We start from the raw sequence: 22,093 nt of genomic DNA, 5'->3' as shown, positions 1-22,093 counted from the left end.
GGCTGTAAGGAGTTATCAGCTCTGTATTTGGTGTATTGCAATGGTTCCCTGTGTGCTTGCTGTGAGAGCAGAGCATAGCCTCAGTGCCATGTGTTTATTTTACTCACTGGAGTAGTCCCATTAACTTTTAAATTTACTGCAGTGGAATTACTGGTATGAGGAAGGACAGCTCATGTCTAATGGTCTTTTTGGGATCTGTCTGATGTGTGATTTATGGCTTTTCAAGGGGTTTAGAATGACTCAGTCGTGGCTTTAAAATGGAACTACTATCCTTTTGACAGTAAAACAACATTTGAAACTCAGCACTTTTAAGTATATGACTAAAAGCATTGCTGCCTAATGACATGTTTTAAAAATAGAAATAAACAATGGCAAAGATTGACTCCAAGATAGTGCCTGCTTCCTTTCAAAGCTCATCTTTAAAATTGTGATAAATAGTAGAAAACAGTCAACTGTCTCAAACAGTAGCTGACTGCTTATAATGTAGTAAATTTTGATACTATAATTTGATGTATAAAGCAGCTATTTGAACATCAATATGCAGAGGGGTTAATTCCATGGAAGGAAGGGAATTTATTTGGCTTGTGTGACAGATTCTTCCCCCTCCACTGTTAACTCTCCCACCATTGCCTCACTTTTTAGCTCCAGTATACAGTCCGGTTCCATGTCTGCTGCTCTTTTTCTGCTAAATAAGAAAACAAAATCTTGTCCATGGTGAAATGTTTATTTTTTACGCTAAAAATTACAAAGCTTTTTGCAGCAGGCTTGAGGGACGCACAGGTGGTGAGGTAAGAGCAGGATTTCATAAAATCTGGCAGAAGTTGAAAAGGTGGGACAGGTTTTGACGTGGTGCCCTGCGCTGTGTTCTTGCTGGTTTTATTCTTTATTGTTCAAAGGATTTCCATGCTGCTTCTGCATGAATCCTGGTGTCCAGCATGTGCTGAGCAAGCTCAGAGCCCTTGACCTGGGAAAGTCCAGCTGAATTAGCTCATCTCAGTGATGGTGTTGGACCCTGTTGGCTTTAGGGTCTCGAGCAGACACGGGTCTGTTAGATCCCCTAGTCTTTCTGACTTGGAGCTGCATTTCTAGAGGTCCCTTCCTGTAAGTGTGAGTGTGCATGTACTGAGGTGGAGATGAGCTTTAAGCATTGCTCAGGGATGTCAGGGAAATTAGGCCCTGCCCCAAAATAAGAAGAAAACAAGCTCTTTTTGCAATTTAAAAAAATATTCTCACTTCCTCTTCAGGAATAAATTGAAGTCTGTATATGGAATAAGGGTGAAATGAGAGAAACTCCAAACACACACAGATTGGTCACTTTGTAGAAGCACTGAATTTCTTAGTTAAGTGCTTGCTTTTATGGAGGAAAAAGTACTCACTCAGCTCTTCAGTAGGTACTCAGCCTATTACTGTCCATTAAAAAGGTTTAAAAAAGAATGTTGTTCTTCTATTAAAACATGTAAACGCAGAATTGAAATCTGTCACAAATGCAGCTTTCTGAGTAACCAGAAGTGCTGCTGAGAGATGAGGCCTCATTTCAGCCCAATGGACTTGAGCTGGGTATTTTTCTTTACTCAGAGAATGGTGCAGAAATACTGTGTTAATTATTGCATTGGAACAAAAAAAAATTTTTTTCAACTTTCTCTTCACTAAATTGGTTTTCTTTGATCTCTACTAGAAAAACTGATGTGTATTTAAAAAGCTTGTAGAGAATTCTCTTTCCTCTGAAAATATATTTTATTTTTAAGATGTGCCTGTTTTTTGGCACAGGCAGAATGGAGAGCTGGATTGTCCTTTGTTGTGCCTGTCCCTCACTCGGCTCTGTGACTAGCTGGACATTGAGGTGATAGGTGAAAGCATTTCCTGCCCTAGCTGCTTTCACAGCCAGCTGTATTGGCAAACCTGAGCACTGGCCTTCAGTAGCTTAAGCTCTCTCCAGGGATTTGTTACCCTTTGAGTTGTCTCTTTGACCTATTATATCTCTCACAGTCTCAGTTTTGGTATTTGCTATCTCTTTGGTCAGTGCATTATCTGAACCTCTCCGAAGGTTTAATGCACATATCCTCTTGGAGGTGGAAAGCAATTATCCCTGTCTCCTGCAAGGAAGCTGCTCCAGAGCAGGCAGTCAGGAGGAGGAGATGCAAGCACTGTGATCCATGGCACCTGGCTGCTGCTGGGTGTAGTAGGTGATGGGTGAGTGGCTGTTTGCAGAGATGCTGAGCATATTGCCTGCTGTGGACAAGGATGCTGCTTCTTCCTTGCAGAGAGGGCTGAAGATGCTTTGGGCCAGAATAATTGCCATGGGAACATTTCTGTGGGTGTTGTTTCACTGGGAGTGGTGTTGGTACGAAAACACGCTCCTTTTCTCTCCCTCTTGCCTGGCATTTGAGTTGTGCAGCAGGTGTGTTAGGAGCACTCTGACCAGGTAGGGGTGCTCAGGTGACCACTGGCTGGAAGGATGAGTGATGCCTCCTGGAGAAGGTGATGCTATGACAACAGATCTGGGAATTCCCCTGTGAGCTGATCTGGCATCCCTGAGGAGGAAGGGGATCCCTACTCCTTGTCTTCTTGCTGGCAAGCTCCTGAGAATCTGTTCAGCAAACTGTGCATGGACAGCAAACAGCACCCTCAGAAGCTGAGAGCTCCTCGGTGTAGGTGGCTGTGTAGCAGGTATTGAACCTGTAGGAGAGGGGATAGAACCCTGGTCCTGCAGGTTTTCATGTCATTTTGGTGCAGGGGGCAGTATTGAAGTGTTTTGCCAAGGTGTTAACTACTGGGTTCTCTAACTTGGATCACTTCAAGTTAGAAAGGGATCAGAACAACCAGTCTGAACTTAGTAATTCCCAGAGGGGATAGAGGAACACCTGAGAGAAAATCAATTATTCATCATCAGTAATGAGCATTTCTTCATGCTTCTGAGTGGACTTGTATCACTTATTAAACTGTTTGTCCCAAAACAGTGAACTACTTGGGGATATTATCTACATACCTGCTTTTTTAAGATAATTTCTAAAAATAACCCAGTCATTTTGGCTTATCTATCCTTGCTTTACTAATACTCAAAAGCAAATTCTTACTAAAATGTGTTGACAATGTGCTGTTCCCACTAGCTACCTCCACCCTCTTCCCTCCACAGAAACAGAAGGGATAAGCTGTCAACCCCCCTGCAAAGCCAGTAGATCATTTTAACATTTTTTTCCTCCCAAATGCTTGCTAAGCATTATGTCAGTTCCTCTTATTTTCTACTTGAATGAATTCAGTGGCAGCAGAGTAGTCATTATTTTTAACAGGAAGGCTTTATTGGTGGTGGACAGTGATGCCTTGCAAGTCCACTGGTGCTGAAAGCTGACAGCCTTGCCAGGCCTGGATGTACCTGTGCCAAATTTCTTCTGTTTAGAGATATGCATAAGAGGAATTGATCTCAATGTCTTTTAGTACACCTTTTAGGAACAGAGACCGCAGAGACTGTATGGCTTTTAGTTGTTAATTTAGGGAAGAAGGTGAGATTCCATCTCAGCCCTGCTAGCAGGTGTTTGATTGCGCTGAGAAGGTGTTGGGGTGCTAACATTCAGCTTGACTCTGTGTGTGCTTGATGAGGTGCTAGCTTTAAGCAGGGTCTTGAAGAAATTGCCTCCTTCAATGGCTGCAGATGCTTTGACAGTGGTTGGAGGCCCTGATCTGCAGGACAGCGCTGGTATTTTGTTTCTCCATGCAGGCTGGTTGTCAGGTTGCAGGTGCTGGTTGCATGTTGCTTTCAGTGGAAGCTTCTTTTTCTTTCTTCGTGGTAAAGTGATACTTGCCCAGATGGTTACCCAAAAAAGTGGTGCTGCAGCCAGCTCAGAAATCTGCTCTTGTGTTGGTACAGTGTTGTTTCTAGTGAATTTGATGAGTGAGAATGGAAGCATTTTCCTGGCTTTCTTCACAGTGAATAAACCCTTTTCAGTTCAATGGTGATTTTGGTGGGAATAGGAGTGTTTACCATTAAAGAAAAGCAAAACATTCCTGAAGTTTTTAAGTTTCCAGGCACTTTGGTGTCAGGCTAATCCAACCACTTTCTTCTATTAAGTAATGTATAGTGGGAAGAACAAATGACTGCCTCTTGTTTTGACTGGAAATTTTTGTAAGGAAAAACTCTGCAATTTTCTGGTTGTTTTAGTGGGTCAGGTTATTAAAGTGAGCTTTGGGTCTCCCTCCCTGGTGCTACAGCTGGTTCTATGCACATGGGGAAAAAAGGCAGCCAACCTGAAGAACTTTGTCAAAGGGCAATATCATTTCCTTGTAAACAGTGTGTTCAAGCAAATTACAGATGTAATGCAGAAATTACTGGATTAATTCTCTAGTTGGTGTTATGATTGCAATTGTCCATCTGGCCTTAAAAATCTATGAATCTGTGATGCAGATTCATTTTGGCTCTTGCTATAAAAGGGAATCATGATAACTTGGATCAGAATGAAGCCAACATAATAAAATATAAATCTGCAGTTAATATTAGTTTGCAAGTTCATTAAGTAGTGTATACTTTCCTCCTCCAGTGGGCTATAAATAATAGGTTCTGCTACAGCTTGTACTCTGATGTAGCTGTTTCCACTGATGGAAATATTTCAGAGGCTCTTGCTTCTGTGTGTTTTGTCCCTACTCAATGTAGCTAATTAATTCAAGGCATCTACTCCCTGATGACCTTGATTTCTTTCAAGAGTTAGATTTTTTTAATTTGTTTTTGCTTTCATGGGTTATTTTCGACTTTCACTTCTTGGAGTACCTTGGATATATACTTAGAGAAACACTTTAGACGAATACTTTAGAGAAACACTTGGCACAACAGGGAAAACTGCTGGACAGTGAACCAACTGCAGCAATGAACTGCAAAAAAATAAGTGAAGATTTATGAAGCACGAAAACTTTGACCCATTATGATGATGATGGAAGAGTCCTCTGCTGTCTCTGAATTCAGTCTTGCTAGTGCTGTGAGCCCTGGAAGTACTGGAGGAAGGACGGGGGTGTATGCATTGTAAGGGGAAACAAGCCCTGTTAATGATGATGTTGGCAGCTGTTCTCCCTCCTTTGGGTGGAGGGGAGTAAAGGCATGAAGCTTGGTGGAAAGTCTGTGATGCTGTTCTGCTGATGACCTGAGATGAAGTCTCAGGTCAGATGAAGACCTCAGAAGGGGTCTTCTCAGACCTTCTGATGGAGTGCAAAGCGCTGCTGTCACATCTTGTCCTGCACCTTGACCTCCATCCCGCAGGTTTCACCTCGTGCTTAATTGTCAGTGAGTGTTCCTGTGAGAGGTTTCCTTAAATGCAGTTGTTCCCACGAGCTGTGAGCGTTGGGTCAGAGCTGGGGCTGTCTTGACTGCCCACAGAAAGGTTGGAGGTACATTGTGTCCTGCAGCGTGTGTGCCAAGGGGCCAGGAGCCTGGAGGAGTGAGCCTGTAGGAGCATGGCCTTCTTTCGCAGCGGACTTCAGCTTCAGGCTACCGAAAATAACATTCACATTCCTGTTCAATTTGTAACAATTTTATTAAAGAAGAATTTTCCTTCAGTTGTTAAAAACAAAACATTTTTATTTAAGTGTTAACTTTTGTTTCAGTTTAGTTAGTGTTAGTTGTTTAGAAATGTGCTACTTTAGAACTCATGTGATGTCTTGAAATATCTATGCAGGCATTCAGGAAGGTTTCTTTACACCTATTTGTTTTGTGATGGAAGGTGGTTTTAGGGTCAAAGAGGATTTTATTTCCCTCCTGTTTTAGGTATATTTCAGTGGGATAAAATAAAAAGAGATTCTTATGGCTTTACATACAGCTTTATCATGATAAAAATTCCATCAGCTTTTGCTATCCTGACCATTTTGCCTATTCTAGAGATTTTAATGTGTACTTTGGTAGAGGATGCCTTGTGGGAAACTTTAGCTTGCAAATGGTGCTACTGAAGAGCAGGATTATTCTAGTGTATGATATATTGGAAATTAGCCCAAAGACCATGGCAACTCTGAAGAGTTCAGTTTTTGTATGCCTACAGAGACTTTGCCCCAGGGTGAGCAGTGAAGGATTTCCTGGAAGATCTTTAGATACTGAAATGGCAGGAGGATGTGTAGCTGGTAGGATCAGAAATACTCAATGTTCTAGACTGTTGGTGGGGCATTTTTGATTTTTAGCTTGGGGTTTTTTTTCCCACTTGAAATTGGAGTGAAGGAAAAAAGAACCCCAACACTCCAGATGATCCTGCTCCAGCCTAGAGCCAGAAGAGCCATGTGACTTCAGTGGTCCATGAATTGGTGGCTCCTACTTCAGGCATTGTACCATCATTTTAAGCCTGTCCTGCTTTCTCCTGGGCAAGCTACTGCTGCCACATGTTTTAGGTGGCTGTGCCACTGGGGAGCTCTGCTGTGCTGGGGAGAATTGGTTTAGGTCAGTGTTGAATTTCATGTGCTTCCTCTCAGACCCAGTCCCTGTGTAGCCATGGTTAAGCTGCTCAATGCCAGTTGTATGACTATGACAAGGACATCTGAGTAAAAAGCTATATCCAGGCTCCCTGACAGAGATTCCCAAGTGAAAAACCACTATTAATTCACCAGCTAGAGTTCAGGGCAAAGGTTTAGATCACGTCTGTTTTTACTCTAACTTGATTGCTCACCTGTAGTAACCAGCCTGTCAGAGAACAAGAGTGTATGCAAACTCCCCAGGCTATTATTCTGTATTAAAAAAAAAAAAAAAAAGGGGGGCTGTGGTATGACTTTAGACTTAATCATCATTTATCCTACCCTGAAGGCATGGAAGTTAATGATGATATAGATCTGTGTGGTTTTGTGTTCCCCTTGACTGAGCATTAGAAATAATTAGGGCTTGTGGGATGGATGCACTGATGGTGGAGATGAGCAAAAAATAATATATATTAACTTCCAAGTTTGCTGGCAAAGATACAGGTGCTAAGTGTGTGCTTATGGGGTCTGAGGTCTCTTGCTTTTTTGTTGAGGTAAAGCTAGCTGGTGCTGATAGAAAGGAAGTAGGTATAAAGGACTTTGGTTATTTTGGAGCCTTTTACGGTTATGGGCCAATCAGAATTGTTACTAATTTCTGAAGAGATTTTTTTTTCTTGAGCATGGTTAGCTCTGCAGTATCCCAAGTGCTCCTGGATACAGCTCTGGGTTATGCCCATGGAGTAGGCAGTGCTGGGGCAAGTCCAGGACTCACACAGGAGCTGGCCCTAGACCTTTTGAAGTGTGCAAGCCTTGCACACATAGCTGATGGTGTTCCTGAATTACCTCCTTTGGTGTCCGGAGTGTTTGGATTACTTGGTTATTAAACAGCCACAGCCAAATACATGCTGACAGTCATCACAGGTTGAATAGTGAGGAATGGTTCTGTTCCTGTTTTCCTCTCTTCCAGGTGTCTATTTTACCTGCTGCTTGCTCACTGATTTTTTCCCCCAGCCTGGCCAAGTAGCATTTTTTTTGATAAAAACAATTTCAGCAAAAATCATGTTCCTGCCAGGCTGGAAGGTGGTGGGAAGAGAGGTGTGCTGAGCCTGTCTGGGCTCGTGCAGTGGGACCAGTGTGTGCGTTCCAGTGACCTCTGGGCAGGGCAGGACAGGAAGGGTGCCTGAGAGAGCATCCCCAAAGTGTGCATAGCATCACTGCCATGGGGAACTCCTGCACCTGGGCTCTTGGAGAAAACACCCCTCCCTTGGGGTAGGGGATGCTGGGGCCCTGTTTTGAGGCTGCATTGGGGTGGGGTAGTGACCTGCAAATGGTGCAAGTGAAGGACAGACAATTCCCAGTGACATTTTGGGAGGCTGCTGATGGGGAAGGTGCAGACACCTTGTATCTCAACAGAGGAAGTGACAATTTGTGTTTATATACTAGAATTTTGGGGCTTCTCAAAGCAAGACATCTCTGTCCTTGGAGGTGGTTTACGTTACTGGCTACATATATTCATCAGAGCAGATGGATGCAGTGCCGTGGTTCAGATGCTGCAGTGTGGAAGCAGCTCTGAGCAGGGTAGGTGATAGCTGCTCATGGGGCAGTCAGTGCCTGCCGTGTCTTACAGCCCCTCAGAGCCTTTCTGAGCTGTGCTGGGAGCCCGTCTGCTCTCCACAGCAGCCCAGAGCCAGGGACAGCTTCAAGTCACTTGTCACTTTTGCCTTCCTGGCACATGATTTTTGAGTTACTGCATGGTGCCCATCAAAAGGTGTATTCCATTCTATTTATTTATGCAGAATGCAAGAGGATACAAGAGGAATTGAGTCTTTTCTAGCTGGGGATTTGGTATTCGTCTCTGCTAGCTGACTCACTAGTCAGAAAATTCCCACTGACTTGACTTAGAGTTGAATGGCCTGTATTATCTTTTCATATGCAGAAAATTATTTTGAATTGGAAGTTAATAACAGCAATTTAAAAATTGTCATTGATAGATAATACAATATTTAGTTGTATCATGTTCTTTTTATGATCTGATGTTCGAATAAAGCACTTTTTCTGCTTTTTCCTTAATTAGCGTGTCATGAAGAAGCTTGTGACATCAAACACAGCATCTAATTACATTCATTAGTAGCATCTCCAGGACAACTTTTAATTAAGTTGTACAATGTAGATCAATACTTGTTTTGCATCCATTGCAACTTAACGACAGGAATATACTGTTCTGCACAGTTTAATTACAGTGATTGTAATAGAAGGAATTTGAGCAAACCTGCCATTTTAGCAACTTCACTGCTGTCTCTTGCTTTTTAAAATAGTATACAGTTATAATATGAGACGTGTTGTTTATGTGTGTCTTATTTTGAAGAAAATTTTGAGGTTATTCTTTTTATCCCAAGAAAATACAGTGTAGTTCAGAAGCACTTGGATGGCAGTGCTTGGCTTCAGCTGAAGCAGGAGAAATTAATGACCATTTTACATGGAGACTTCATAAGGGGAAAGGCTGGGGTATAACTGGGTGACGTATCTAGTGCTAGGTGATAGCAGTAGCTTTATTTTGCACGGACTCTAGGGTGGAAAGCCACCTGATTGTATGTTTACTTACTGTGCATACAGTCCAGTGTAGTCTCTGAGTATTGCTTCCACCACATGTCCTGTAGTTTGGTAGCACTGACAGCTTCCAACTGTTTCTGCTTTTGGCAGGAAAAAGCAAGCCAGAAATGAAAACCCTGAGCCACCAAATGTGTTCTTTGCTCAACATCACAAAAATATACTTGACCAGGCAGAACATGTTATGCCTTGTGGAAGTGTCCTGCATTAATACTTGCATATATTGTGAAAATACCTAGATAAGCAAATCACTTTTAAGATAAGTGTTTGCCCAGTCTGAGAACTGTTTTATTTTTTGTGTTTTGGCCTGATTTTGTGTACAAGGGACTACAGCAGTCAGCCTTCAGTGCAGTACAATAATCAAGATCAAATTGGTTTAGAGAACTTTGTTTTTTTTTTTTCCAAATGAAATCAGTTGCTTAGCCTTCCTTTGTTTTTAAATATTCCTTAATATTTTAGAGGAGCAAGCTTTGCAGTATAGTACTTCTGGATTTTCTTACTATGCCTCCATAAATGGTGTAACCCTGAGGGTTAGTTATGATACATGCCTTCTTCAGATTTGTGCTTACAACCTGTTTGGTTTTTTCTCTGTAGCAATCTTTAAGTACCTACATCGTTGCAATTCTAAAAAAAAGAGCACAAAACCTCAGCACTCATTTCAAGCTTGTTCTTGGTCTAGATAATTGTGGGATCTCAGCACCTCAGGACTGAGGTGCCGAGTCACCGAGACCACCCTTGGGGGGCTCGGGAGTCCTGGAATGTTGCCAGAAGTGTCTGGTGGCTGGACTTTGATCCTACACAGGAGACGACACTTGTATGAGGATAGGAGGATTTCACCGGAGTGAATGGTGAAGGGATAAGTTAATTAGAGAGTGAAACACAGGGTTTAGGATTTCTGTACAGGGGGGTTTAGAGAAGTAAGATGGAGGAATTGGGGCGTGTCCTGTCCTTCTTCTTCTTCTCCTCCATCTTCTGTGGTGATGGTGGCACTTTGGGATTGGTCATTACTAAAAGTGCACTGGGCAATAAGGGTGAAAGGTATTGGGGAAAAATGATAAATATTGTACACGTAACTTTGGGTATAAAGATAGGTGACCGCCCGGAGGGCAGAGGAGTGTGCTCATGGCTGGCTGCTGAGCAGACCTCTGTCGGGCTGAGAGAAAATCTTTTAGATAAACAATTAATAAACACCGAGACCGAGAAAAGAACTGAAGCCTCTTCTTGTCCTTTGAAACGTGGGCTGCCCAAGGCCACCCCGGGCCTTTCCAGGCCATCCAAACAGCCGAAAATCGGACAGATAATCACGTGCTGGATGGTCTTGAAAGTCCAATTACCAAAACTTCTAGTGAGATTTTTAAAGAGCACACAGGGTGGAGGTCAGGAATTGAAGACCCAGGGAAGTCCCTTCCTTTTCAGGAAGAACATAAGTACAAAAAGTGAGGTCTTATGCAAACAATTATACTGAGAGAAGTGAGTGTTGTAATCTGATGAAGTGTGCTATTAAGGTAGACAGAAGTTGCTCCGAAATTGAGATTTTGGATGACAATTGATGATTCAATCTTCTGCCTAGGAGATTTAGAGCCCTGGGGGCAGTAGGTGAAAGCTCAGCACCAGAAGCTGCCACTGTTTTTCTTAGCTGAATTAAGTTTGTGTGGATTTAGTCACTTCTCACTTTTTAACCAATATTTCAGGTAATAAGACAGGAAAAAAATGTTACAAACTTGGGAATAGGGTTTTTTTGCTCTTTAAGGTAAATTGTTGGTTTTTGTGTGTAGAAGACAAAAGATCCCTTGCATAGCTTATAATGAAGATGTCAAAGATTTGGAGGAAATGTGGAAGAGGAAGAAAATTATATATTGCTGATGAAATTAATACTTACACATTTAATACTTAAAAAATTCTTGTTTCATTTTTGTCCTAAGGGCCTGATTATGCCAAAAAATACATGCCACCTTAGAAGAAATGTGTGTATAAACTTGCAAAGATGTTTGTGAGTGTATATTTTTACCTATATACTGTATGTCTGACATATACTTGTAAACATAGAGTGTGCATGATGTACTTATTCCCCTGGCAGGTCAAGGTCCTAAGAATGTGCAGGATCTGGATTTTGCAGAAGTTCAGTGCATTTGTAACTTGGTTTCTGTGGCAGATCTCAAAGGAATAAGCTAATGGATAGAGAGAATTGTTTTCATTGTATGACCTCATTGTTAGAGGAGTTATTGCACTGTTATTTTGCTTTATAGAAATTCAACTTCCTTGGTTAATTATAAACAATTTGTTTACCAGAGCCATCCATACCTTGAAATATCTGCTGAAGTTTGTAATCACTCCATGTTCTTTAACAGCTTTTTTCTTTTATTTTCAGTGAATTTGCTGGACTCACGTACAGTAATGGGGGACCTAGGATGGATAGCCTACCCAAAAAATGGGGTAAGTCTCTGCTGTTGTTTTCTTTCTCTCTCCGAGATTATACTAATCGTTTCCATTCGGAAAGATAGACTACTTAAAAACTTTAAAACTCTCTAGAGTGATTTGCTGGCAATGGAGGGAAAAAAATAAATAAAACAACAAGCTGTGACTGAAGAAATGGAGCTGTATGGCTAGGGAATTGATTTATTTATGCAGCAGAGCCAACCACAAGTATTAAAAAAATAATCATGAGTCAGCCTCCTCACTCCTCCATCCTCGCCAAGAAAATCCATGAGGTTATTTAAATTTCTCTTCAATTATAAATTCTTGGGTTTTTTCTTGAGCCTTTGCGGTAAATGTGGAAAACAATTTTTTGGAAGTTAGCTTCTGACGAGCAAGATATGGAAGATCATTGTTAGCTTTAAATGAACAAGGCTGTTCACAAATGCATCTCAGATTCATGGTAAAGTTCTGGGACCTGATAACACTGGAACAGGAGCCGAGTTCTAAGCACCTTGAAGAGCCTCTGTCCCTTACCATTTCCTATATTAAGAGCTGTTCAGCCTCAAGAGGAGACAACTGAAACAACGTCTGTGAGTGCAGGGAGGGTGCCAAGAGGATGGAGCCAGGCTCCACTCACTGCTGCCAAGCGATAGAACAAGAGGCAGAGGGCAGAAACTGATGCACAGGAAGCTTCACCTGAATATGAGGAACAAGCTGGTTATTGTGTGGGTGATCATGAGTTATTGTGTGAGTAACAGGTTGCCCAGAAAAGTTGTGGAATCTCCCTCACTGAAGATACTCAAGAACCTCTAAACACAAACCTGTGCCATGTGCTGTGGGGTGGCTCTGCTTGAGTAGGGAGGTGGGACCAGATGACCCACTGTGGTCCTTTCCAACCTTACCCATTCTTGTGATTCTGTAGCTGAAAGAACCTGGCCTAATTTTATACTTGAAGTAAATAGTAGAGTTTAAATGCATTAATACCCTCCAGTGTATCTGCTTGACCTGACTGCATCACACGAGCAGTCTTGGCTGTGACTTTCGGTCTTTGGTTTGGGGCATCTGCAATGCTGTACTGTGACAGAGATTTGGTGCAGTCTTCAATGGTTGATTTCTGCACCATGCTGGGTATTCCTGTCAGTTCCTGAAAGCCATGAGCACCGTGTGAGGGTAGAAAGCATCCTAAGTTGGAAATGCTGCATGACTGAACCCTCCAACAGAGCAAGTCTCAGGAATGTGTTATTCCAGAGTTTTAGTCACCAGATGAAACAGACTGCATAATTGTCTTGGATTCCAGTTGGATTGTTATTTAGATGGTGTTTGTATAAAATTCAGCCAACCTTGGAAAAAAATTATATATTAGACAGTAAATTAAAGTCTGGCTTTCCATATATTCTGTGTGGATGAAAGGTTGTGGAAATGGCAGCCTCACTTGGACAAGCTGCATGTTTACAGGCACTGGTTACAGCAGGAATGTGAAAGCTACACAAGGATCTGATTTTATTTTCAATTCATTCCAAGATCTAATCTTGTTAGGGTTAGTTTATAGCATTTTTTTTTCTTTTAATCTATTGATTTAAAGCTGAGAATAAAACTTACTCCACTTGCTTGTGTGGCCATCAGAATGGCTGGTGCCAGATATGCTGGCAGAGCAATATTTTGGTGCCATGGTGCACCATAAGAATCCCAATATCCAGTACCCAGTATTCTTAAGGGATGGTTTTATTTGTTTTTAAACTTTTTTAACATCTTCTGGTATTTTTCCTGTGGTATAAAGCCCAGTTCTGGTGTATCCCAATGCCCCTAAAAGAATATCCGTAGGAAAACAGGGCTGAGAAGTTCAGAATACTTCTGAGTCTGTATGTGTAGATGAATAAATCAAAAGCTAACTATCCTATACATAAGCCACAACTGTATCTTTTCATTATTTAGGGAAACCTTTCTATATTTACAAGCTCAGTTTCCAAAGAGCACATCAAAGTACACTCAGGAATGCCAAATTAAAGGTTACTGACTCAATAGGGAGATTTTTTTTTTTACCTTAATTAACTTCTGCTTTGTGTTTAAAAGTGAATTAGGCAATTGGTTTTCAAATTTCCAGAAATCTTATCTTAATCTTCTTTGTTTTCATGGGACATTATAAAAATCCAGGAGGTTAGTCCAACTGTCTTTATTTTTTTGTCTAATATATTTGCAGTATTTTATGAGCACTGAAAAAGGTCTTTCCAGAGTTACTTCTCTAATTGCTATTTCTGCTCTGCAGTCAGCCACTGCAGTTACACACTCTTTGCTTAATTTTTTTTTTACAGTATCTACCAAATATTAGTATTTCAAGTCACTCTTAATTCAGGATTTGAATTTGGAAAAGGAGGGAGTTTTAACTGTCATCCGATATGGGCATTCTTGTGTGTTTTGGGGCATTCTCATACAAATTTGTTACCTCAGGATGTTCTCCTAGGGCAAATTTTCAAGGTCCCTGTATCTGTCTGCACAGTCCCCCCTGAAGAAAAGGAGCAAGAATGTCAGGATGTGTCACACTTTGCTGTGCCAGAGTGTGTAGATACAACCACGTTCTGAAGTAAGCTTTTTGAGGCATGGTGTTTCGCTGTTGCTGTGAACAATATCCTGTGGAGTGCAGTCACTATTCAACAGTGGTGCAGTTCCAGCTGAAGATACATTGGTTCTCTTCCAGTGTTGCCACTTCTCCACTTGATTTTTATTATAATCTTAACAGAACATAAATACTTTTCTTAGAACTATAAGTGCTAGAAGTAGGAGACTGTAGCGGGGCACAGTTGCTGTTAAAGAAAACAAGTGTTTAGTCTTTGGCATTGTATGGGAGTGCTTGCGAGAAATTATCTTTGTACCACAAAGGCTCAAGCTGGTAGGTTTTGAAAACAGATTTCCACATGTAAAACAAACAAACAAAATCCCACAAAAAGCCCCTACTGAGACAATTGGGATAAGAGGTCCAGGCAAGCCAAATGAACTTGCTTTTGGCAGATCCTTTGTAGCTATCATAGTCTAAACTTCTATTACAGCTGTGTGCTGTGTAATTTTGTATATTGAATGTTTAAAACATTTCATGCTCCAGAAAGGTCCAGTTGCCCTTGTTTAGTCTCTTGTTCACCTTTTTTTTTCTGAACACAACGGGAAAATGTGATCTAACGTGGGAAATTAAAGCAGCATTGTATGGGAAGGAGGCTGACTCTCCAGCCTGGAAACAAATCAGGAATAAAGGTAGGCCTGTTTTGTGCTCTCATCTCAAATGAAGAAGCACTGTAGCAGCTGCAGTCCCCACAAAATCAGACCTTGATGCACTGCTGAGCAGTGTGTGCTGGCTCACCTTGTGAGAAGGTTGTATGGAAAGGGAGATGAGTACTTCAGCCAAGGCTGTCCTCTGAAGCTCTGTGTCTGATGAGGCACTTACTTGGTACCACCCAAATTAAAGCCACCACCCACTTTAATTTGGGTGATGGCCATTATCCTTGCAGCCTGGTTGGCCTTCATATTTCCCATGCACTTAGAAGGTAGGAAAAATCCCCCTCTTCCTTGGAGTACTGAGGGATGCATGGGAATGAGATGACTGAAATGTGCTATGGCCAAGTTGGGCTTTGAAACAGTGCCTTCTGGTGTGAAGAACCAGCTGCTGAGCAGGAGAAAGGGCTTCCTTATTTCTGCTGCTTTTCCCCGAAGGATAAGTAAATTGCAATAGTCTGGAATCCTGGCTGCCCTGTGTGGGTCCAGCAGCTTGCAGCAGTTGTGCAGTCAGCTCTTAAACTTGCATTTTATCTGTTAAAAGCATGAGCAGATTCCTGTGAGGCCCTCATGGCCATGGAGCTCAGAAAAGGGACTCTCTTCCTGACAAAACAGCATGGTCAGCATGGAAAATGCTGTCCTTTTTGTGCTCAGGTTAGGAATTGATCCTCTTATTACATGCAAAAGGGACAATTTTGATTTATTTCTGCAGCTCTTGTAAGTTTGTTTGAACTTGAAGGTGGTTATTGTAATTACCAGAGGCTATATCAGGAAAGTCTGGTCCCTCTTGTGCAGTAGGAAGCCCTCCAAGCACATGAACAAAACCAGTCAGGTTTTCTATTAAAGGCTTGTACAGCAGGTCTGCAAAGTCTTTTCCCTCTGGACCGACTCCTGGGGCAGTGCTTGGGATTGCCCAAAGTGGGCACATGGAGGTTTGTGTGTGCATTGCACATGGCTGTGACCCTGGAGAGCTCTGACTGAAGGGTCTGTGCTTCTCTGTGCTAAACATACATTTTTATCCTATGCAAACTCAGTGGTAGGAACAAGAGTGAGTGCTGTGACATAAATAGTCAGGTGAGGTCAGGCAGTGTTTGTGGGCTGTATTGCATCCTCTTCCTCCCTTGACTGGGCAGGAGGCTGCGTCGTGCATTTCAGCCTGCTGCAAAGCCATAGCAGGGGCTACAGAGCAAACCCATGCTGTGCAGTTTTACTTGTTCTGGCCAAGTAAAAAAACAAGTTGGTGATTAAAATATTTTTTTTTACTGGTTTGATTTATTCAGCAATTATATCTGAATTTTGTTCCAGCGGCCCTTATAGGGCTGATTTACTTGTTTGACCTTCCCTCCTTTCACTGTTACTTTAAAACTTCTTTATTTATAGATTAGAAGTACTCTTTTTCTGTCCAAATCAGAATGCTGCACACCTGCTTTGCTTTTGCACAAAGGGTTCTCTTCCATCTCCTCCACCTCACATTGATTTCCCTGAACTTCCGGCAGCACAGAACAGGAAAGTCTCTGTGGTCCTTGGGGCATTGCTTCTGTGCTGTGGCTCACTGAACAGCTCCATGTGATGGCTTTTTTTTTCTTTAGGCTCAAACTGGAAAATAAACACGTACTGAAGAACCTGGTCCTGAGGAGATGTTAATTTTCTGCAATGAATAAAGAGTTGTGAGGGAGCTAGGTGATTTCTTGCATGTGGACAGCAAGAAGGAAAGCAATTGCCCCTCCTTTGGGGGGTTAGTAAGGCCAAATACTGAAAGTTGGGTAAATTGGAGCTAGACTGATTCCACAAGTTGTTTCTAATTTATGTAGGATATTGATGGTCTTGATTTTTTTATTTTTTTTTTTGGTTGGTTGGTTTGGGGTTTTTTTTTTCTGTTTGGTTTGGATAGGTGTTTTTTTTTTTTTTTTTTTCCCAAGCAGCATTTCTGGCTTATTTTTTTGAGGATAGGTACCCTAGGGTGCCTCTTTAAAGTTAAAAATAACAGCAGTTTTAGATTACTCAGCATGATTTGGGAATAGATTCTGTTTCTCTCTGTCAATCCTAGTTCAGATAGAGATTTAACACAGGAATCCTGGATTGGAGGCAGTGCTTGCCCTCAGGGATAGAAATAAAATAAAGGGGGAGGGATGAGGGTTAGTGAAAGGAGAAGGAGGATTCTTGGCACCATTGAGCTGTGTCATGTAGTTATGATTATAATTGGCATTTTCAGGGCAGCACTTTTGGCAGCCTGTGGTTTTTTTTCCTGCAAATGCTGCTGCTCGTCTGTGACCAGCGTAGAAGAGGAATTCAGAGGATCTGCTCTGTGGTTTAACCCCTGCCAGCAGCTAAGTCCCACACAGCTGCTTGTTCCTGTCCCTCTCCCCAGTGGGATGGGGGAGACAATCAGAAGGGTAAAAGTGGGAAAACTCATGGGCTGAGATCAAGGCAGTTTAATCAGTAAAGCAAAAGCCATGTGTGCAAGCAAAGCAAAACAAGGAATTCCTTCCCCTCTTCCCAAGGGCCAGCAGGTGTTCAGTCATCTCCAGGAAAGCAGGGCTCCATCACACATAACTGTGACTTGGGAACTCAAATGCCATCACTCTGAATGTCCCTCCCTTCCTTCTTCTCCCCAGCTCTCTATGCTCCATATGGTGTGGCATATCCCTGGGGTCAGCTGGGATCTGCTGTCCCAGCTGTGTCCCCTCCTAACTCCTTGTGCACCCTCAGCCTTCCTGCTGTAGGGTGAGGTGAGAGCCACAAAAGGCCGTGACTCTGTGTAACCTCCCTGTAACATCCCTGAATTACCAGCACTCTTTCCAGCACAAATCCAAAACATAGCCCACACCAGCTACCACCAAGAAAATTAACTCTATCCCAGCCAAAACCAACACTATGCTAACATACAAAAGTGCATTTTAAATGTTAGCAGGAAGCATGATGGAAGTAAGTAATACTGAGCAGCTGAAAAACTGTAAATGGCACCCTAAAACCCTGCAATTTGGGTGCTTTGTTTATATGTACACATTTTTGTACATGCACACTTTAGTAAGAAACAATACTGCATGTGTAAGGGTTTGAAGTAAACTGTGTAATCCAAGCCTGAGCAGTAGTACCTAATGTTTTGTCTTATATACCAAATAAAGGAATTGTACACAAACCATGTGTGGGGTGATGTTGAGCTCAAGAATTGAAACATATGGAGTGTATTTTGCCCACTAGGATTTATTAAGGTAATATGCAGTATCTCTATATATATGTGTGTATATATATATATATATATATATAGTTACAGATCTGTCCTCTGTGACTCTCTTTCTGGTACTTCATGTCCATGGTCATTTTTATTCATCCAATGGGACCATGATGATGTGTCTTCTTTTGGTTGTGCTGCCTGCTTAGTGTGCCAGAGTCATGCATGCTTTTTGTGTATAGCATAACTCCAACAAAAGAGCTTGAGCTTTGGGTTGGGAAGGAGGTCATTAACCAGAGGTTAATAATGCAACTGTATGATACCCTGTGGTATTTAACTAAACTGTGTTTAAAGTAGAACTGGCTTCATGTTTCCAACTCTGAAAGCCCCAGAGGGAGAATGAAGATGCTGGCATTCAGTGGGAGTAGGGCACTGCCATGAGAGGTGAATTTGGCCACCAGACTACTGTCCACATGGGTGGGTTTCCCTGATGAGTTGGTGATGCTCATAGAGCTGCATTTGTTTCACAAAGCTTTATTATAACAATCCAAATCTAAAGAGATCAGTTTTGCAATGGGGAATTGCATCCTGTGTGAGAAGGCTGATGGAGTTGGGTGTAGCACAGAGTCTTGGACTGGCCCACAGCCACCAGAGAGGAAGGGGAAAAGCTTTCATCCAGGCTTGCAATGGGTAGGACAAGAGAAGCAGTGTTTGTTTTATCTAGACTGATTCAGGTGAGATTTGGGTATTGGTGAGTGTTGGGTGTTGTTGTTTTTTGTTATTATTTGTTTGTCTTTTCTTATTTTTTTAATCTTGGCCTGACTAAAATCAGGTTACTGCTACTCATCCATTAACCTGCATTTAAGATCCACTCTGGATACCTGCAACATATGAGCTGCAATATGTATCTGCTTTTAAAGATACTCATGCTAGACAGGAGTTCTCATCATATAGCCTTACCATTTAATTCATGTCCTTTCTCATATCTCCTTTTGTATCTGAAGTCTAATCTTTTCACTCCATTTGAGACTACTCTTGTTGTCCTGTCCTCTCAGCTGGCTGCCCTTTGGTTTGTGTGCTGTTGACATAAATCAGTATTTATTTGGGAGCAGCATCTGGTGAGGTGTAGGTCTTATTAAAGGAGACCTAAAATGCCTAGAGTACTCTAAGGTATTGTAAAATAAATTAATACTAGTGAGATTAGGAATAAAGCAAATCTTTATCTTGGCTGGAACTGTATTACTGGAATAATATATTCTGCATGGGAAAAAAATAAAGGTTGATCCTTCAGTATATCATTTTGTAAATACTGTTGTCAGCATTAGGTTCCTCCACACAGGCTCATTGGGCAAACAATAATCTCCTTTCATGCTAAAATGTCTTATTTTTTCTCTAGTGTCTAGGAATTACATTGGGGGATAAAAGAGCTTTGAAGAGCTTTATCTTCTAAAACCGTTGTTTTCTTTGTTGCTTTTGTGCCAATTTCAGAAATACTGGTATCCAACAGTTAGTAACCATACAATTAAAATGTATTAATATGGTGCATTCATGGAAAATCTGAAACTATACAGAATAAAATATTGCCATTACAGAATGCATATGCAACAGCCCAGGGTTTTCAAAATATGCATTAGGATTTTATAGCTTATTTTATGAATTTTTGAAGTATGTTTCTTACTGGTTCATGTGCCAGATATCTATATCAGTGGGTTACTTATCACTTAATTGCATAATCATTTTATAAGACTTCAAATGCTCTGGCCCCATTTGACAGCATATATTTTTCCTCAGGTTAATGGCGCTTTTTTTGGTAACTAAATTCAAGAATGCAGTCCTGTTTGATTATGTTTTTTTTTTTTTTAATGCTACTTATTCAGGAAAGCCAGCCCCAAAAAAAAACATTAAAAAGAAAGAATGCTAGCTTCAAAAAGGTAAACACCTAGTAGGTGTGTTCAGAAGGAGAACATTTGAAATGCAAAATTCCTGAAAGTAGTGTTAAGGTGGAAGCTGGTATTTTGTCTTCATGGCAAGCCATTGCCTTGTGTATACACAGTGAATGAGGACAATGAAAACAGAGAGCTAATTTGAAGACTCTTCACCTTGCTGGAAACCTGAAAGAAGAGCTTTCCAATTGACTGTTGTGTTGTGCAAAGTCCTGCAATGCGGTTATCCTACTATTAAGAAACAGTTCAGCAGCTGAACATCTGGGATTGTTAGAACAAACTTCCATACATTTTTCAAGTTATTATTGGAAGTCATTCAGTATTTTCTGTTTGCTTGTCCTGATCAGAAAAACAGGGTGTTTTTCAGTTGCTGAAGGCTACATGCTCATAAGAAAGTGGAAGGTGGGACTGGGTTCTTGGCTACTGAAAGAAAATGACGTTGTTTTATTTCAAAGCTCTTCTTGTCCCAGTATATTTTGGGTTGATAGTCTTAATTTATCTTCAGGCACCTGCATTTTGAGGGAAAAGGCATACTGAACTCTATGATTTAGTGTGTGCAAGTAAAACAGTAACCATGAGGTCTGTCGGCTTAATACTGAAAGTACTGTAGCAAAACAGGTTGGAGATTAGGTATGAGCAGTACACATAGATGCAGATCATGCTTTGGAGGCTTTTGTGTTAACTCTGCTCCAAAGAAAAGTGGTAGCTCCTTCTCTCCAGCCTTTAGGCTCTTCAACATGAGTGATGAAGCCCTGTTGAGGAGAGTGTGGGTGACACCTGGCTATCAGTCATCTCTGAGATACCACTGTGATATTGTATGCTGTCAGGCCACTGTGATTGATGGTCTGCACCCCATGGGATGAACAGTGAGTAGAAAACAATTGCAGAACATGGTTTGGCTGCTGCTTCCTCTGCCAGGGCAGAGGATTTTGGGGGAGGGGGGGGGGAATCTACTGAAATAGTCTCAAAATATAAAGATTGTGCCATCCTGAGGGGAGTTGTGAGTATTTAGGGTAGACAGCAATTATTTCTTCCATGTGAAGTGGGACACCACTGATTCTTAATTCTATTTCAAGATGATTTAATGAAGACACATCTGTGATGTAGAAGTGATGTATATTTAGGAGTGAATGACATCTTGCATGTTAGTTTGACCCTCACCTACCCCTGTACGATCTTAGTGGCCTTAGCAAGGAACAATCCATGGATGAGTTGCCAGTTAGCTGCAGGGAGGAGGCAGGATTGAGTCCTGGGGTTGGTAAGGATGAAAGCTCCCCTGAGAAGAGTGGGGACTGTGGATCAGCATGGTGTGATGGAAGAGGTGTAGAAGAAATTGCCTGCTCAGCTGGGCATGCCTAGGACAGCTCAGAGAAGGCTGATGATGGCAAAGAGTAAAATTGCTGGTGGCTTTCTAAAGCCTGGATCTGTCAGATCAGGCTGAAGCCTCCACACAGTCCTTTATTTGCTTCCTTTTGCTGCTTTCCAAGGAAAGTATTATCAGGTACTTGGTTCTTGCCAAAATGCTTTGATAAGCATTTAGCTTAATGTACTCTTATTTCTTTCTCTTTGTCATCGTTATGCAAGCAAGTGCCAGGCAACTCCTTTGATTATATTTAATTCTTGACTTTACAAAATGAGGATTCAAAAAAGAAATCAAGTTCAAAAAACCTTGTCAAAAAAGTAGATGCATTTAAATTTTTAGAGAGGTTCCCCATTACTAAGGCCTGAATCTCATTGTTTTCCATGTATATGAGCTACCTATATATTGGAGCATACAGTGTCCTGTAGATCTGTTACTTTTGCTGCACTAAGATAAGCCAGAATCATGTAAAGATGTGTGTTTTCTGTGGATAATTGCTCTCCTTGGAATGCTTTCTTGCAAAGATAAGAACTTCTGGCTCTGAAGTGGGGGGAGGACTGAGCATTCATGCTGCAGAATTTTGCACTTGAATTCAGCAAAAATATTTTGGGACAAGTGACCTGATCCTTGCCTTCAGAGATCTTCCTATAACCCCAGTGATTCTTACCATGATATTGACAATTATCAGGAGAAGATGGCACTGGGTGTTTCTTGCTATGATTTGAGGTGTCATTAATCCATTTTCAGTTTGGTATCAATTGTGAGAAAGAGCTATTTGGTGCTCCTCTAGTTCAAGTCAGTGCCTCACTTAGGCTGTGAGCTAGACCAAGAACAGGTGAGTGAGTGCAGGGTGGGAGAGGAGGTGATGACAGGACTTCTTAAAATATTTATTTATTGAAAGTGCTCTTTAGAAATAATTTTTTGAGG

The 22,093-nt window shown here is 41.5% G+C and overlaps 1 protein-coding gene across 17 annotated transcripts in view; it reads left to right on the top strand.

Moving 5' to 3' along the window:
* EPHA5 (EPH receptor A5) overlaps positions 1 to 22,093 on the top strand; it is a 195,789-nt gene that overhangs the window by 4,237 nt on the left and 169,459 nt on the right. For all 17 annotated transcript variants that reach the window (XM_005484643.4, XM_005484639.4, XM_005484642.4 and 14 more), the window contains exon 2: positions 11,387 to 11,451. In XM_005484643.4, the coding sequence (XP_005484700.2) occupies positions 11,387 to 11,451 (65 nt within the window). The remainder of the gene's footprint in view (positions 1 to 11,386; positions 11,452 to 22,093) is intronic.

The sequence above is a fragment of the Zonotrichia albicollis genome, chromosome 5 (assembly GCF_047830755.1).
Source record: "Zonotrichia albicollis isolate bZonAlb1 chromosome 5, bZonAlb1.hap1, whole genome shotgun sequence".
In the NCBI taxonomy this organism is placed as follows: domain Eukaryota; kingdom Metazoa; phylum Chordata; class Aves; order Passeriformes; family Passerellidae; genus Zonotrichia; species Zonotrichia albicollis.
Note: the sequence above shows the minus strand (reverse complement) of the source record. Positions and strands in the feature narration are given on the sequence as shown.